The following is a 17,329-nucleotide window of genomic DNA, read 5'->3' on the forward strand; positions in this document are numbered from 1 at the left end:
AACTGCTCCCCGGGCGCCGCAGCATAAATGGCTGCCCACTGCTCCGGGTGTGTGTTCACAGTGTATGTGTGTTCACTGCTCTGAGTGTGTGCATGGGTTAAATGCAGAGCACAAATTCTGAGTATGAGTCACCATACTTGGCTGAATGTCACGTCACTTTCTCACTTTTTTTTTTTCTTTCTGTCTTTATCTGGGAAACAAACACATGACCTTGGCATTGTCAACAATCACCCTCTACTGTTTGAGCTAATGCTAATGCTAATGATGAAGCTACATTACAGGGTTGTAGAATAAGCAATATTTGTCTTATACAGGCTTAAAGGATTAGTTCACTGCCAGAATAAATATTTCCTGATCTTTTACTCACTCCATGTCATCCATATTCATGTCTATCTTTCTTCAGTCGCAAAGAAATTTAGTTTTTTAAGGAAAACATTCCTGGATTTTTCTCCATATAATGGACTTCAATGGTGGCCAATGGGCTGAAGGTTCGAATTGCAATTTCAGTGCAGCTTCAAAGGGCTCTGCATGATCCCAGCCGGGGAATAAGAGTCTTATATAGCGAAATGATCAGCCATTTTTATTCTGGAAGTGAACTAATCCTTTAAGATGGGTAAACTGCATAATATTCAAGATGAGCACAACATATTTCTGGCCTCCTCAATGAAGCATTTTACACGCACAAAAATTGAACAGTCAAACACATAAATGATCATTATGTAATAAATATTTGCTTGGGTTGTTGGGAGGTGAAATGTTTATTCTGTCTCACCCTGTGAGCCGCTCTGACTAGCAGTACCAGAGCCGTCTTCCAACCACACACCGCTGTATGTGAAGGAATCTCGATTGTGAGGCGTACCAGCTGAAGACAGACTCTCCTGTGTTCCAGAAAAATGAAAAACATATTCAAACAACAGAACCATTCAGTCTTGCCAAATTATACAGGTGTATTGATACTTCTGTTCAGACAATTAAATGCAAATTCCATTAAGCCTGTATACATTTGCCTGTGAATAGAATGGGTGTTTAAATAAAGGTGTTTTTTTCTGCCTGTCAGTTTGTTTGAATATATATGAATTTTATCCAGTGAAAACAGTTAGATCACAATGTAGTGATCTTTTAAGTAAAGTATGAGTCATGCATTGATCAATGATGAGTCAGGTGTTTGTGACCATACCAGTCCGGTGTCGTAGTCCTCTGTCACTTCATGTTCCTGCTCGTTCTTTTCCTCCACGCTTGTGAAGCTACTTGCATTGGACGAGGAGCGAGACAGATCCTGAGACTCCGGGATGGAGGGAGCTCGACAGCACAGGGCCGAACTACAAACACACACACGCATATGCACATATAAGAGATCAAATCAACCTGAAAGGCTAGAATAGTTCACACCAAAATTTTCATTTACTAAACATTTCTTCAAAACTTGTTTTGCAACTTATCAATGTCTTGAAAGGGCTGAGGGTGAGTAAATGTGTCATTTTGGGGGAGTGAACCACTCTTTTAACTAATCACCATTAAATACATTTGGTCAAAGAGTAGATGCATGTCCTTTTTGATTTAATATTGTTGGTTGAGGCATACTGTATTTGATTCACTTTTGAATTCAAACACATTTTGATTACTGTATCACACATTAGCTGCACATACTGTAAAAGGAAAAGCTGCTCACTTTTTTTTTTTTTACCTTTGCACCTGGAAACTACTTTAGACTGATTTATTTGCACCAGCTGCACTGTCCATGTGATTAAAGGGTGTTGTTTGAGATGTATTTTGATAATGGAATACGTTATGATAGCACTAGAGATATTCATGTTCAGTGATTGCTAGTGTAACTTCTCAACACATTCATAGAGGTTAATGTAGTTGTATTACTAATGACTCATTGACAAACTAGTAATGTTTAAACTCAAATATGGTAAAGCAAATATCTATTATTTGCAGCTAGGAGTGGTTTTATGTAGAGGATAATAAAAGATCTGAACCTCACAAGGAGCGGCCCGTGAGCAACTACCTATAGCTCCCTTTGAACAAACTACTTACTACACATGAACATGTTATTCAACTTTGAGCATATTACATATACAAATAATAGACAAAAATAAGCTTATAAATCCCAGTGTAACAGTATTAATTTTCAAAGGAAATATGTTTTTGATCCACATGCACTACAGTTAAGAAGTATGGGGTCAGTACAAAATAACTGAATACCTGTATCCAGGAAAAAATTAAGTGACAGTAAAGATTTTAAAAGGGTTTATATATATATATATATATATATATATATATATATATATATATATATATATATATATATATATATATATATATAAATATTTCAAATGATGTCCTTTTCAACATTTCATTCATCAAAAAAAAATAAATAATAATAATTAAGCAATAGTGCAGAAGTGCTTCTTCAAAGGCAAATCAGCATATCAGAATGATTTCTGAAAGATCCTGTGACTCTGAAGACTGGAGTAATCAAGCTGAAAATTAAGCCTTGCACCACAGGAATAAATTATATATATAAAAAAAAAACATCAAAATAGCAAAACTAATATTAGGAAGTAAATAAAAACAATTAGTTCACATGATCATAGACACCTTTCCTGGAATGTAAAGATCAGATTATGTGAAAAACTGACCATCCATATGCAGGAAGACCCTGCATTAGAGTGTGATTACAGGAAAACAATGTCAGTGTTTCATTGGTGCTCACCCAATCCTGGTGATCTGCATCTCAGGAGAGCTCTGACTGGATGAGTTGTCTAATCTGAAGTCCTGAGTGGTGTGTCCACCATCAGATGTCCTCTGTGGACTAGGGGACACCTCGCGACTGCTGAAACATAATGATTAACACATCTTAAATATTGTTTTCAGAACTGCATTTTTCATATTGGAGACCGAATTAACCAGACCTAAAAAGATACTTATTTTTCAGATACTTACTAGATTAGATTATAGTCTTTGTTATATTTCTTTATATGTTTTTTTACTTTTAATGAAATGTAATGGATTACGCTTTACAAGAATGTATGCCATTTGTTCTGTTATGATGACAGAATTGCCACTGTGACATTGTTCAAAAACATCAATGTCTGTATGAATTGCATTTTCATGTGTTTTTGAATAAACTAACAACCCATGTTTGTTTAAAACCTTGTGATAAAATCGCTTCAACTACTAACAGAAAAGGCTGTCCTACATTGTTTTTCGTACCTTCTCTCCTGAACCTCTTGTATGTTCTCAATCCCAATGGCACTGCTCCTCCTGGAACTGAATGGACCAGATTTCTTACGGGTTGGGCTTTTTCCAGGAATAATCAAGGACTATGGAGAAATCACATTTGGGTCAGATTTAATAGTACATTTGGATGGCTAATCGGCTGTTATGTCCGCCTGTCATGAAAGGCTCTCACAGTTATTGCTGTTGTGCTTGTTGTTACAGCAATGGAGATGGGACGGTACTTGTGGAGAGCCCCATCTGTTCTACCGACCACCAACCAAAGAGATCATAAGAGCCAATTACAAATCAGTTTTTTTTCTTTTGTAATGGTGAAATGATAAAGATCAGAAATGGCAGGAGAAGACCTGGTCTACCATTAGCACAAGCCTCACAGATGTGCCATGATGATTCAAGCACAAGGTCAAGCGCAGTCGCAGGGCACGACGGATGCCAGCTGTGACTCTGTTGGGCTGAGGGATCAGAGGCATGCAGACTGGCACAAACTAAAGCTGCCACATTGTTTTGGGGCTTCTCATGACAGCCTGCATTTTTTTAGCAAGATGTTGTGTCTTTTAAACAATTTAAGGTCGGCTGACCTCCACAAGGGCATTCATACTCACAATGCCGGGTGTTTTGGGGGCGTCTGGTGGGTTGTGTGTAAAGCTTCCGCTGTGGCTTGTGGAGACGGTGTGTGGTTTTTTGTTGCTGAGGCCCATGGCATCCATAGACTGACTTCTATTGCGGATTACTCGCTGGAAAGAGAAAAACAATGCACTGCATCACTGCAACACAACACTAGAGGACACTACAACTGCTTATATGAGAACCAGGAGGGCTAGAGAGAGTGAAGGACAGTGAACGAGTGAAAGTGGTTAGGATTGGACTAGTATGCTAAAAGATTTCAAAAAAATGTCAGTATGCAAAGAACACCAGGTCAATTCTTTATTTGCCAAAATGTGCAAAATGTAAATAATGTACTTTTACTTACAGTGCACTTTTTTCTTTTACTAGATTTAATTGATTAATCAACATGGATATAATGTTTCAACAAAAAATTATATCAAAATTGTAACTTACTGCCGTTAGAAACATTTAATTGTTCTATTATACACTGTTTAAATACACTACAGCTCAAAAGACTGATGTCAGTAAAACTGTATGAAATTAATACTTTTATTTAGCAATAATTAATTAAACTGATCAAAGTGACAGTTATGACATTTATATTTCAAATTACAGCTCTTTTTGTCTGGTTTTTTTTTTGTCTTTCTATTTATCAAAGATTAAAAAATATTTAGAAAATGACCATGGTTTCCACATCGTGTTCCAATATTAAGCAGCACAACTATCATCAGTAAATGTTTCTTGAGCACCAAATCAGCATATTAAAAATGATTTCTGACGGATCATGTGACACTGAAAACTGGATTAATGATGCTGGAAATTCAGCTTTTAATCACATGAATAAACTACATTTATTTTTTAAATATATTTAAATAGGAAACAATATTAATACATAATGCATGCAGACTTCGTGATCTTAAGAGATTTCTTTCAAAAACATTTGAAAAAATAATTTACACACATACAATATACAATGTATAATGCATTAATCATACTTTAATATCACACTATTTTTTGCATATTACACTTTTGGATGCAATAATTCTAATCTCACATATAGGATTTACAGTATGCAAATTGAAAAAGTCATCTCTGCTGTTCACCATTATGAAGTGCTTCGAGCGACTGGTCCTAGCACATCTCAAAGACTCCCTCCCACCCACACTGGACCCACACCAATTTGCCTACCGCAGAAATAGGAGCACAGAGGATGCAGTATGCACAGTGCTGCACTCTGCACTCACACACCTGGACCATAACAACACGTATGTAAGGATGTTGTTTGTTGACTTCAGTTCAGCATTTAACACCGTCATTCCCTCCAAGCTGACCACAAAACTTGGAGACCTGGACATCAACACCTCCCTCTGCAACTGGATTATGGACTTTCTGACCAACAGGCCTCAGCATGTTCGGTCAGGCCACAACCACTCCACCACCATCACACTTAACACTGGCGTACCACAGGGCTGTGTGCTGAGCCCATTCCTCTACTCCCTTTACACCCACGACTGCAAGCCTGTGCATGGATCCAACTCCATCATTAAGTTTGCAGATGACACCACGGTGATTGGCCTCATCAGTGACAACGATGAGACTGCCTACAGGGAAGAGATACAGCACCTGGCCACATGGTGCGCTGACAATAACCTGCTCCTTAACACCAATAAGACCAAGGAGCTCATTGTGGACTTCAGGAAGAAGAAAGGAAGCACGCATGACCCCATCCACATTAACGGGATGGTTGTTGAATGTGTCTCCAGCTTCAAGTTCCTGGGAACCACCATCTCGGAGGACCTGTCCTGGACTACAAACACCTCCAGCCTCGTCAAAAAGGCTCACCAGCGCCTTTTCTTCCTCAGGACACTGAAGAAGAACCAGTTGTCTTCAACCATCCTGGTGAACTTTTACCGGTGTGCGATCGAGAGCATCCTGACCAGTTGCATCACAGTCTGGTATGGGAACTGCTCAGTGGCTGACCGCAAGGCACTGCAGAGGGTGGTGAAAACTGCCCAGCGCATCACAGGGACACCACTTCCTGCTCTTGAGGACATCCAGAAAAAACGCTGTCTACGTCGAGCTTGCAGCATTCTCAAGGACTCCTCTCACCCTGACCACGAACTGTTTAACCTCCTCCCCTCCGGAAGGTGTTTCAGGAGCCTCCGGACAAGGACCACAAGATTCAGGAACAGCTTTTTCCCTAAAGCTGTCTCCTTGCTGAACTCTGCCCTCTGACACCCCTCAACACCCCCCACACCACACATAGACTCCTCCCCCTCTTCAACACTCTGATTTATTTATTTACTCACAACAAGCAAAAAGTAACTTGTTATTACTTGCACTACTGCCTGTTCATCCAGGAACACTGTATAATCCATTTGCACATTGAAATATTTTTTTCTATGCACTTTACTGTCCATTGCAATACTGTAAATTATGTTCATAGTTCTGCCTATAGTGTACATACACTTTTACATAGCCCATCTGTATAGTATGTTCATAGTACACCTATCTGTATATCGTGCTTATAGTATTTAATATCTGTAAATTATGTCCATAATACTTACCTGTATAGTTATTGTACATATTATAGACCTTTATTCTGTACTTACTGCTTATTGCACTTCTGGTTAGATGCTAACTGCATTTCGTTGCCTTGTACCTACATGTGCAGTGACAATAAAGTTGAATCTAATCTAATCTAATCTAATCACCAGAACTCTTTTGTCATATACAAGCATCATTTTGTCAGTAAATATTGAAACAAATAAAAAACCTATATAACAACTTGAAGAGATTCAAATGGATTCTACCTTAAAAGACTCAAAGAAGCCACTGCTACCGCCTCCTCCATTCTCCAGCTTGTCATCATCTCCTCCGAGTCCTATCATGGACTGGCTGTTCACATGCAGCTCCTCGTATAAAGTCTCCAGCAGAGCAGAACGTGTCCTCTCCTGGAGAACAAAGACATTTTAAAGTGATATGCACGCAGATGCTCCCAAACAAATATAAACACAAACACATGCGTGTGTGCCCTTCTCACCTCCAGCTTTGCAAACTTCTCCGCTTTACAGCAGGAATATTCAGCATTGATCAGTTTGGTCAAGAGGAACTCATGAAACTCTGGACTCTAAACAAAACACAATGAACAAAGTCTAAATTAGACACAGAAAGCCATTCACAAATGCACAGCGAGCGATAAAACAAATGCATGCAGCAATCTACAAATCTCCATAGTTGAAGGATGTGTAGAATTTTCCATGTGGAGCTAGTTCCAAGACATAAACGCAGGCTGAAAAGATGTACCTTTTTAAAGACCGCTGGGTCTGGAAGGGCAGGGCCAAAGAAAGGCACATCATCTCTTGCCGTCACAGATACCTATAATATCACAAAAGAAATGATGACACATATCAGGAAAGCTTCAAGAAAATTATTTACAAAGTTGTTTTGCTATATTGGAAATCTTCTATATGACTTCAGAACTGAATCAAAACATTGTATGTAATCACCTATGCCAAGCAATCCATGGCTCAAGATTCATTTCGAAAGATTCAAACAAGATCAATTACCTTATAAAGGATGTTATCAGTGCAGGCGTTCTCCACTTGCACCACTATGTAAGCGTGAAGGAAATTTGATGCAATCATATCGGGTACAAACGGTGTATTTTCTTCTTGGAACACAATGGCCACGATGTCATTTCCTATATGCCTTTTCCTCTGCAGCTGAAATTAAGGCACACCAAGACAACCAAAACTGTGAAGTAATAAGAGGAAGCTGCCCATAAGGTCTGTACAACTGATTTAAGATTCACTTCTTCGAACAGACTGGCCAGAACAAAAACTTGAACTGAAAACTAAAATAGATCATGCCATTGAAAAATTTCTATTTGTGTTCTCGAACAGAATCAACACTGTTATATCAGATTGTGAGTTATATATAAGAACATGATTGCATACAAATGCAGGAATCTTGTCACGTGGTCTATCTGTATTGCCCAAAACAATTTTCCCTTACAAGGGATAAAGTAAATAATAATAATAATAATAATATTATAAAACTTTTATGTCAATAAAACACACTCCTTGTTGTTTCCCCACTGCTCCGGGTGTGTGTTCACAGTGTGTGCGTGTGTTCACTGCTCTGTGTGTGTGCACTTCGGATGGGTTAAATGCAGAGCACAAATTCTGAGTATGGGTCTCCATACTTGGCTGAATGTCACTTTCACTTTCATAAAGTTTTTCTTTTAATATTGTCTCTTACTGGTAATATACAGAAAACAAGTTTGTTCTAAGTGTGACCAAAAAAAAAATTAAAAAATTAAAAAGTTTGAAGATTTTGTATTGGCCTACTCATAAATAAATACACATTTTGTTCATGCCTACACATTTATGAAGTTATGAGTAGACCCACACTAAATTGTCATACTTTTCATATTTATGCTCACTGATTGTAGATGATAATGTTCAGAAATACAAAGAAAAGAAAAAGAATAAAAGAAAAAAAAGAAAAGAAAATCTATTATATATTATAAATACAAAATATTCATTTCCTTAGACCAGATTATACTTCTCATTAAATTAAATATTAAAACAAAGAAAATCAATCAAACACTGCATACAAATTAAGTATAGTTTTATGATTTTGTATGGTATATTATGAACATATTCCTTTTTGTTGCACTGCAGTTTTTCCTTTTGAGTTTGTGGTGATGTTTTTTGAGATTCACCTATATACTGACAAAGATCATTACATTTCCCACAAAATAACAATATTGGATCATAATATTATACATATTACAAACTGATTTGTGTCTTATTGCACCAATGATGTCAAAGCCCTAAACGTCAGAACAAGAATTACATTTATACTTGATTTAACATTGCAACAAAACATTATTAGCTTTCTGCAGGGTGTCAGTTTTATCTTCTATAAATCTTCAAAGGTTTATCCGATTAGCTTTCCTCGGTTGAACCGTTCGTTGGCTTGTCTTCACAGTTTGCTCATAAATACTTAATAGAGAGTGCTGTCATAACAGAAAATAGTTCACAGACATTCACATGTTCAAAAGAAAACTGCTTGTCTTTATCATCAACAGTGCTCAGGAAATTAATCAAATGTATTGAGCATGTTTGCAGCACTGTAGCAAACATCAGTCAAAATTATGTTTTTAGATAGAAACGAACCATTTTAAGGCAAAAAAAACACATTTGTCGTGTCAGTCTGGAGGCCATTAGCATATCGCTATACTGTAACTCTCATATGACATCACATATCTCGTGCAATAGTGATTAAAAAGCAGCAGGTGATGAGTCTGTACTCATATGTCATCTCTGGCCTCTGAGGCACCATACCAAAGAAGGTGTGTTTTAGTGCTCAGCTTTGTCTGTGCTCAAACCCCTAGGTGACATTCTCTCTCTGAGCAAAGCAAAGCAAAGCATGCATGACAACAGATGGCTTTCAAGGGTTAGTCCTTTGCACTGTGTGGTTTGCTTGCTAATTAACAGAGCATGCTGTTGGTCTGTGCATAACACAGTGGCCAAGCAACTCTGGGGGGGCTGCAACTGGTAATATTCCCAAAACTAATACGAGATGTGACATAAAACAATATCCCAGAATATTAGTGGTTCGTCCTAAGCATGCTCATGTATTTACCCACCCTCTACAGGTTACCAAAAGTTGATTTAGCTAAGAATAGGAATCTAAAATCTGGAGAAACAAAACAAAACATGAGGTCTTACCTGCTGGGTATCACCTTCAGTGTATGGGAGCTTTGTGGACACGTGGAACATTATCTCTTTATTGTGGAAGTTGTGATAGACTGACTCACTTCCTGTCTGTCCATGTGCCACATCCAGGCCTCCACGAAAGCTGTATTATGAAAGAAGAGTTACTCTACAAACTCAAACATACCAGCTGTACAAACAACCTTTTGTTGGCCCTGGGACAACATTGCAATAAACAATCACACTGCTCATTAAAACCTGACCTAGACTTGAAATCAAAGGCAAATTACAATATCATAAGATTGACTTCAGCTCTCCACCTAACCCTAAAATGTGAATGGTAGATAGCAATGTTGTTCCAGGAGCAGGAAAAATGTCCTGCTTGGGTACAGTTCATGCTAAATACTGTAGGTCTATACCCTTTAAAATCATGAAGTTCAATCGTCTCTCCCAAGAACTCCAGAAACTCAACAAAAGCTGGACTTTCCTCATTGTTTCCGAATAGCTCCTCTTCTGATGTCTGAAAAAAAAGAGAGAACATTTTCAGTTCACAATTCATTTAAATTGAGCAAGCCAAGAATTCAGATCTCATAAAGGTAAGCCAACCTGTGCAAATTTCTGGTAGATGACTCCAAACTTGAAGTTGTTGCTGATTACATGCTCATCAAAGGTCACAATAAGCCTGGATGCCTTTAAATGGGTTACAAATGAGGGACAGTGACAGAATGTCCATGACATTCATTTTTGAGGTTTCTATTCCAGCTTACCTTTGGGTATAAGACAGGATAAAATCTATCCACATTCACCTCTTCACAGACAAGCTTAAAAAAAGACAAAGATTTAATGTTTAAACGAACATACATATTTTTTATCAAATAATTGTATATGATTACTAAGGCTATCAATTTAACATATTCATTTAGTAATTCACCTTTTGTAAGATCTCATTTGCATTGGAGTTTTCTCAGCAAACACTAATATATGCAAATCATTTCAACTGAATGTATAATTATAATTGCAAAAAAATATAAAAATTAAAATTAAATATAATTTTAACTGAATTCATCCACCTCTTTATTTTGTATTTTTTATCCACTGACAGCAATGCAAAATTCTTCTTTGCTCAACTATTTATGTTAATGACCTACCTTCGCCATCTGGACAACATTAGGGAACTCGGTCAGACAAGAAATTGGTATCACATCATGACAGGTTTTAAACTTTGACCTACAATTAAAAGACATTAGATTCACAGTTAGCGCCAGCATTACAAACTAATATAGTAACAGTATAACCAAACTAGACTCAACTGTACTTCACAAACACATTCTCTGAGACAAACTGCTTATGCTACTCTATCGCTTTGAATAAAAGAGTCTGCTAAATGTAATAAAGTAATGTAAATGTTATATTTACCAGAAAGGACAATGACACAAAGAGAGAGATCAATGGTACAGTAGTGCAACTATTAAAAAAGTAGCCATGCGAATCACTCCAGCATTCAATTATCTTACAGCCAATACACAACATTCAAAGAGTCCCTGAAGAGATCCTTTTATAAAGTGAAGCTTTACAGATCAACCTCTCTCTGACATGTACACTGTCCCTTATTCCCATCCCCATCATTAAAGGGTTTCGCGACAGGCTTTAGGTTATAAAGAATGGATGTGCCCTTGTGTTTCTGCTGGCTATTTTAAGCACTTAAGTCAGAGCATCTCTGAAAATGAACAATGAGAGAATATGTGACAGGAGAGTGTGGATGTGAAGGTTTCTTTAAAAAGAAAAGTGTCTGCGACTGGGTTGTGCACCATTCAGAACTGAATTGAAAATATCTTTTAAATTCCAATTCAATTTCTAAACCTGGATATCAATTAAGGTAGCAAAAGGGATTTGTAAATCGAAGTATATAAGGACGTGGCATTACAAGGGAATGAGGGTCTGTTCTGAGAACTGGGATTGGCTCTATATTTGTACAAAACTGTATATCAGCGATTTACTTTTATATATCTCCTAAGGTTTTTCAGGAGAAACATCTGCAACAAAAGATTTAATGAAAAACAGAATTCAAAGCATCAAAGCAATTAATTTGTCATCTGTGAATAGTCATGACATGAGTATATGCTTGAAGTACCTAAGCATCAGTCGAAGGTGCTCCTGGTCTCCAATCACATCATACTTCACCGAGAAGACCAGGTGGCCCAGAGCACTGTCCACTGAGTAATAATTAAAGTGCTCCTGCAGAAAGAGTTATACATGCATAAACCCTCTGAAAGACTCTTTACATTATCACAGATTCCTAAAAGCTCAGACCCTGAGAGACAGCAAGCTCAAAGAGTATTATTTCTGCAGAGGAAGATGAACGGCAATAATGAGATAAAACAACCAACCGTAAGAATCATCCATCAATTTGATCCACTGTTTTATTATTTTAAACTATACCTCAACACATGTTCATATTGCAGGTAAAGCATAGATAAATAAATTAGATATGCATATACAAAACTAAATACTCTTTGTATAATAATTTATTTTTAAATGGGGACGCAAGGTAGCAACAAAAAAAGGAACAAAATAAATGTTATATACAAATGCGCATAATATATCATACTATATGTTATATAATTTCATACTGCCAATATTTGGCCTTTTTAAATAGTCATCGGTTTGATGAGGCTGATATCGTTTTTGATTTTAGTTGATTATACTATATAAAATTCCTGATCGCACATTGTGGCTGTTTGTTTTTTTTTAAATAACTTGCATATTACATTTTCCATACATTAATATTATTTTCATTACAGTATTGACAATCATTCTGGTTAGTGCCTGTAACAAAAAAACAAAACAAAAAAACCTAGCTGACTGACTGACAGACATATTGTTATCATATCTTTAAAGAGTTAATTTAGCTTTGGCAAACCTAATTTCATTGCTAATTAAATTAATAATTTCATATAAATCGGTCAACTTTGTCTCACCTTGCCCAGGAAGTGTTTCCTATAGATATTGGCGATGCTGTTCGTCTCCAGTTTAACCTGTGATGCGGGGCAAGGGGGCGGTTCCTCTGGTGTGGAGGAGGAGCCTAAATCATGATTGGTCCCTTCAATCCAGTAACCCCCAAACTGGGGCAGCAGAATAAGTGGTAAAGTGCCTGTTCGCCCCAAAACCTGCCAGCCCACAAAAACAAAAATCGCAATATTACAGTACAGCATAAAAAACACATTCATATTTACATATAAAAAAGCCAAACAAGTTTGCAACCTCATGGACGCTGGGATAAGGAATGTAGTCTTCCTCTGTCTGTGGGAGGAATAGAGAGGGATGTAGAAAATAAACATTTTAGTCATTAGAGATGTAGACATTTTGGGTCCTTCATTCAAATCACTTTAAGCTGCAGATGAAGGAAATATGAAGATGCATAAAGAGACCTGTGAAGACTCATGATTCCAGACAAACTGTCTAGGTCTATGGCGTATGGTGAAAGCATCAGATCACAAGTTCTGGTGTTTTCTGTTGGCTTGTTTCATGCACAGAACAACAACAAAGTACTTCTATATGTTCTTCTATTATGGGCATTTATATTTCAAGTTGAATGTGTGATTCGCCCTCATAAACTCATATATACATAAAGCATTATATTGTAAGTCAGTCTGTGTATGAGTGCAGCCTAAGGACATGTTCTAGCACAACAAAACAGAGAGCAAAGCTAAACAGAAGATGCATTTGTATAACACTTTCAAATACCGTACCGTATCCGTAAGACACATTTACTTTCATAAGCAAAAATAAATAAACTGGGACAGCGAATAAGAAAAAAAAGACATCTGCCAATGGATTAAACACACAAAAAAACATAATTTAAGCGGAAAACACATTAATTTCTTTGATGTACTTCTGATAGTTATAGTGAATTAAATTTTAACTATGCAGAATGACAAAAAGTTGAACTATTTTTAACTCATCATGGCAGCATGTTAAAGGATGAATTGCTTATGGCACAAGATTCTGAAACAGTGACATGTACTGTAATTTAACTTGCATTTGAACACACTTTATAAATCAATACTTGTATTTTAAACATCATCATCATCCATCATCTTACACTTTTAAGCTAAGCTACCTGCAGTGCATTTTGGGATTGTCTTTTCTTTACAGTCCTGCCTTATAGTATGGCCAAAAGGTATTATAATCCAAGTCAGAAGAGCTCCTATGATGCATTTAAATGTCAACATTTTAAAGCAGCAGAGCTTTTGTGAACCTTAAAGCTATGAGAATGAGGGTTAATATGAAAACATCCATCTGTAACAAAAGCAACACTGTGTTTCTGTGCACATGTGATAAACAGCGCTGATGGCAGTGACTGTGAGAGCGGATTGTAATGACTATAACACTTGATGCTTGTTTGTGTGGCTCTTAATGTACACACTTACTTTGAGAGGAGGTGGAAGAGTGCCCCTCTGCTCATCCATTCTGCTGCTCTGCATTTACAAAAAGAAGAGGATATTAAACAGTTCATTTAAAAACATCCATCAAATGGAACAAAAGAATACAATATATATATATATATATTAGAATAGTAAATACCATACATAAAAATTCATCATTTGTTAATAACTTGAAATAATATATACTTCTGATAATTCTCAAAAATTAAAAACATGGCTAATATATGCAAAAATGTAAGTACAGACATTACAAAGAGACACTTAGGTTTGAAACATATTCTACGCAAGTATTCAAGCTTCGAAAGCAACAGTGAACACTGCATAAATATATTGAAAATTAATTTATTATAAATAAATGTATAATAAAATAACAGATATTAAAAATAAATTCTGTCACCCCCTTTAGATTTGTTACAGCCCATATGCTATTATGCACGCTATGTACAAAAATTATTATTAAATGTGAAATAAACTGACAGTTTTAGACGTTTGGAAACTCTAACATAAAAAGAAATATGTATTTTATTTTTAAAGATTTAACTACTACTTCATAATAATTTAATTTAAAAAGTCAGAAGCATAAAATGCTCTTTGTGCTTCAATTATGAAGGATCACCAGGTTCAAAAAACCTTCAAATGTGTCGACCAAGCATCTGTGTAACTTGCGTAGACTATATTTCTAGTCTAACAATGTTTTCAAGAGTTTAATGACAGAAGAGCTCAAGCTACATATATAAATGTTAAAGTGACATATCTGACGTATTTGAGAGAGAACCTCAGAATATAAATGACAGGTAGATGACATTAATAATAAGCAAAGACAGGAAAGGTGTCACCAAATTGCTGGTCAAAAAAGGTCAGCGGTCATAAAAAGGTGAGAGATTGCAGGAAAAGCAATAAACACAAAACCGGATGGAAATGTGGACTTCTCACCTGCATTAACTCTATCATTGCAAATATATCTGATGTCTGAGAATCAGACATCAGATGCGAGTCCACTTGACGAGTCCACTTGACATGAGAACGACTCTCAGATGCGAGTCCACTTGACATGAGAACGACTCTCGTCTCTCTCAGTGACAGTGGATTTGCAGTAATGAAAGGAGCTCCCTTGCCTTGATCCTTCAATCGACAGTGCATCAGACTACCAGATGTCCTTCCTCCCTATCATACAGTTCATCTCAATAGGAGATAAAGACTGTGAAGCAGCATAATTTAACATGGACCCAGAGCAGCTCTGCGTATGAAGGATATGATCTGACTAACTACTGCTGCGGTGCAGTGTAATATCATTCAGCCCACAGCTCAGAATAAACCACCATAAAAGCCAACATGAATTAATGGGAATGTTGTTCAGAAATCACTGCCTGCTCATTAACATGTTTGATAATGCTCATACTTAGGGTTATGTATTTGAATAAACCCATAAACCTAAATATTAAACTTAACTCATCCTACACCTTCTAATGGAATGGATTTTCTGCTGTTAGAAGATAAAACAGGTCAAATACAAATAGAGTTTATTTTGAAGGCGGGATAACACCAAAACCACAGCCAATCACAAAACACCCCTACAACCATCTAACTACACCCTAGCAACCTCATAGAACATCCCTGAAACCACATAACAAAATCTTTGCAACCCAGCAGCAAATTTTGCTAATGCAAACACTAAAAACCTAGTTTGTCAGAATGCAGTACCATTTTAATGTTTAATGCTGACAAGACTGCAGAGTCAGGTAGGACTCTGCAAAATCATTGCCAGTAAATAATTTTTCTCAACAAGAAAATTACACATAAACTTGCACTTACATAACACACTCGCAAAGTTCAGAGTACCTTAAATGACTTCACTGTAACAAAACACTGAACTGAAACTGGAACTTTTTTGTGTTTCTCCCTATGATTCGCTGATACACACACACATTCACATACACACACTTGTGGTTAATTTATTTTTGTTGTTTTTATATTAAGCCAACAGCTGCATGTTTCTTTAACTATGGACACTTTTGGGCCTGTTGACTTTCAGAAGGCTCTTTTTGAAAAATTAATACAACTAACTTTCACATTCATATATAGAATTTGTTAGTTTTAAGATAAATCAACCCCTAAGAGTGCCTAAAGTTTAAGAAACATCGAGGGCCCTATAATACACTCGACGCAATGTGACGCAAGGTGCAGCGCAAGTGTGTTTGCTAGTTTCAGTCCGGCGCTGTTCGCATTTACCCATCCAGCGACACGTCGTTTAATTAGCAAATGCATTTGTGCTCATTTTTGCGCCCATGGGCGTGCTGGTCTAATAAAGAGGTGTGTTCAGGCGCATTTATATTTTAAAGGAGCTGAAAATATACTGCACCATAGACCAACTCAAACCTGGTCTGAAGTCTGGTGCAATGTTTTTTCTTTGTTATTTAAAGAGCGTGTTAGTATAGGCGGGTCCACAACGCAGAGATGCACAGCAGCATACAAACATGCCAAATATAAAAAAATTAAGGATTGCAATGCATAATAATTTTTTTTTGTCTAATATTATATATATATATATATATATATATATATATATATATATATATGCCTACATGTCATAATGGATAGTCATCGCATGTATCAGAATTAGGCTATCTATTTGCTTGCACACGACAGCTCCGATTCCGGAGACGCGTTCAATCTTTGTGCTTGCCAAATTCTGCCGTGTAAATAGCAAATCCGTCATGGCATGAGCGCAACTGGCTCTTAAAAGGAATTGAAGATGAGACTCTGCTTGGTTTATTGCATGTTACGCCCAAGTAACGCCCATTACTCATTAAGAGAATAGGGACAACCCGTTTAGACCATGCGCCCGGGCGCGCCAACTGTTTACCTGTCATTAAAATAGCAAAAGTAGATTTGGACACGCCCTGAGTGCACCTGCGCCGTGTGCTTTACACTTCGCATTTAGATCATTAAAATAGGGACCCAAGTTAAATATCTACACCTTATAACTTAAAGCCTATCCCTTAACCCATCCCATGCTGAAATCTTTTCCGTTTTTAGCATTTCTAGTTATTTAAGACATTAAGACATTAATTAGTCTCCTTATTTGATTAACTGTTGGAAAGTCCCATAATACAGTTCCTTTGAAGTTCTTCTGTCATTGTGAGGACATTTAGTTCTCACATGTGCAGCTAATGTAAACCTGACAGAAAAGCTATTTCCTAAATTAATTTCACAAATCAACCAAGCAACTTTCTCAGAAAAGACATCCTATAAGACTACTGCGTCACAAACTTAAACAGTACACTCTGTACAGATCCTACCGAGCATGAT

At 36.9% G+C, this 17,329-nt stretch overlaps 1 protein-coding gene across 6 annotated transcripts in view; it reads right to left on the reverse strand.

Annotated features, from left to right (window-relative positions):
• The window catches only part of LOC128015897 (rap1 GTPase-activating protein 1), a 69,408-nt gene that overhangs the window by 3,122 nt on the left and 48,957 nt on the right, over positions 1-17,329 (reverse strand). For 5 of the 6 annotated variants that reach the window (XM_052600141.1, XM_052600140.1, XM_052600137.1 and 2 more), the window contains 18 exons: positions 14,006-14,053; positions 12,837-12,875; positions 12,554-12,742; positions 11,707-11,810; positions 10,724-10,802; positions 10,343-10,396; positions 10,182-10,265; positions 9,995-10,095; positions 9,591-9,720; positions 7,419-7,574; positions 7,156-7,227; positions 6,893-6,979; positions 6,663-6,803; positions 3,846-3,977; positions 3,220-3,329; positions 2,720-2,839; positions 1,178-1,319; positions 773-878 (listed from right to left, as the gene is read on the reverse strand). In XM_052600141.1, coding sequence (XP_052456101.1) covers positions 773-878; positions 1,178-1,319; positions 2,720-2,839; positions 3,220-3,329; positions 3,846-3,977; positions 6,663-6,803; positions 6,893-6,979; positions 7,156-7,227; positions 7,419-7,574; positions 9,591-9,720; positions 9,995-10,095; positions 10,182-10,265; positions 10,343-10,396; positions 10,724-10,802; positions 11,707-11,810; positions 12,554-12,742; positions 12,837-12,875; positions 14,006-14,044 — 1,885 coding nt within the window. In that variant the 5' untranslated portion in view covers positions 14,045-14,053. The remainder of the gene's footprint in view (positions 1-772; positions 879-1,177; positions 1,320-2,719; positions 2,840-3,219; positions 3,330-3,845; positions 3,978-6,662; positions 6,804-6,892; positions 6,980-7,155; positions 7,228-7,418; positions 7,575-9,590; positions 9,721-9,994; positions 10,096-10,181; positions 10,266-10,342; positions 10,397-10,723; positions 10,803-11,706; positions 11,811-12,553; positions 12,743-12,836; positions 12,876-14,005; positions 14,054-17,329) is intronic. The other variant, XM_052600138.1, reaches the window with a different exon arrangement.

This window comes from Carassius gibelio, chromosome A6, assembly GCF_023724105.1.
Source record: "Carassius gibelio isolate Cgi1373 ecotype wild population from Czech Republic chromosome A6, carGib1.2-hapl.c, whole genome shotgun sequence".
In the NCBI taxonomy this organism is placed as follows: Eukaryota; Metazoa; Chordata; class Actinopteri; order Cypriniformes; family Cyprinidae; genus Carassius; species Carassius gibelio.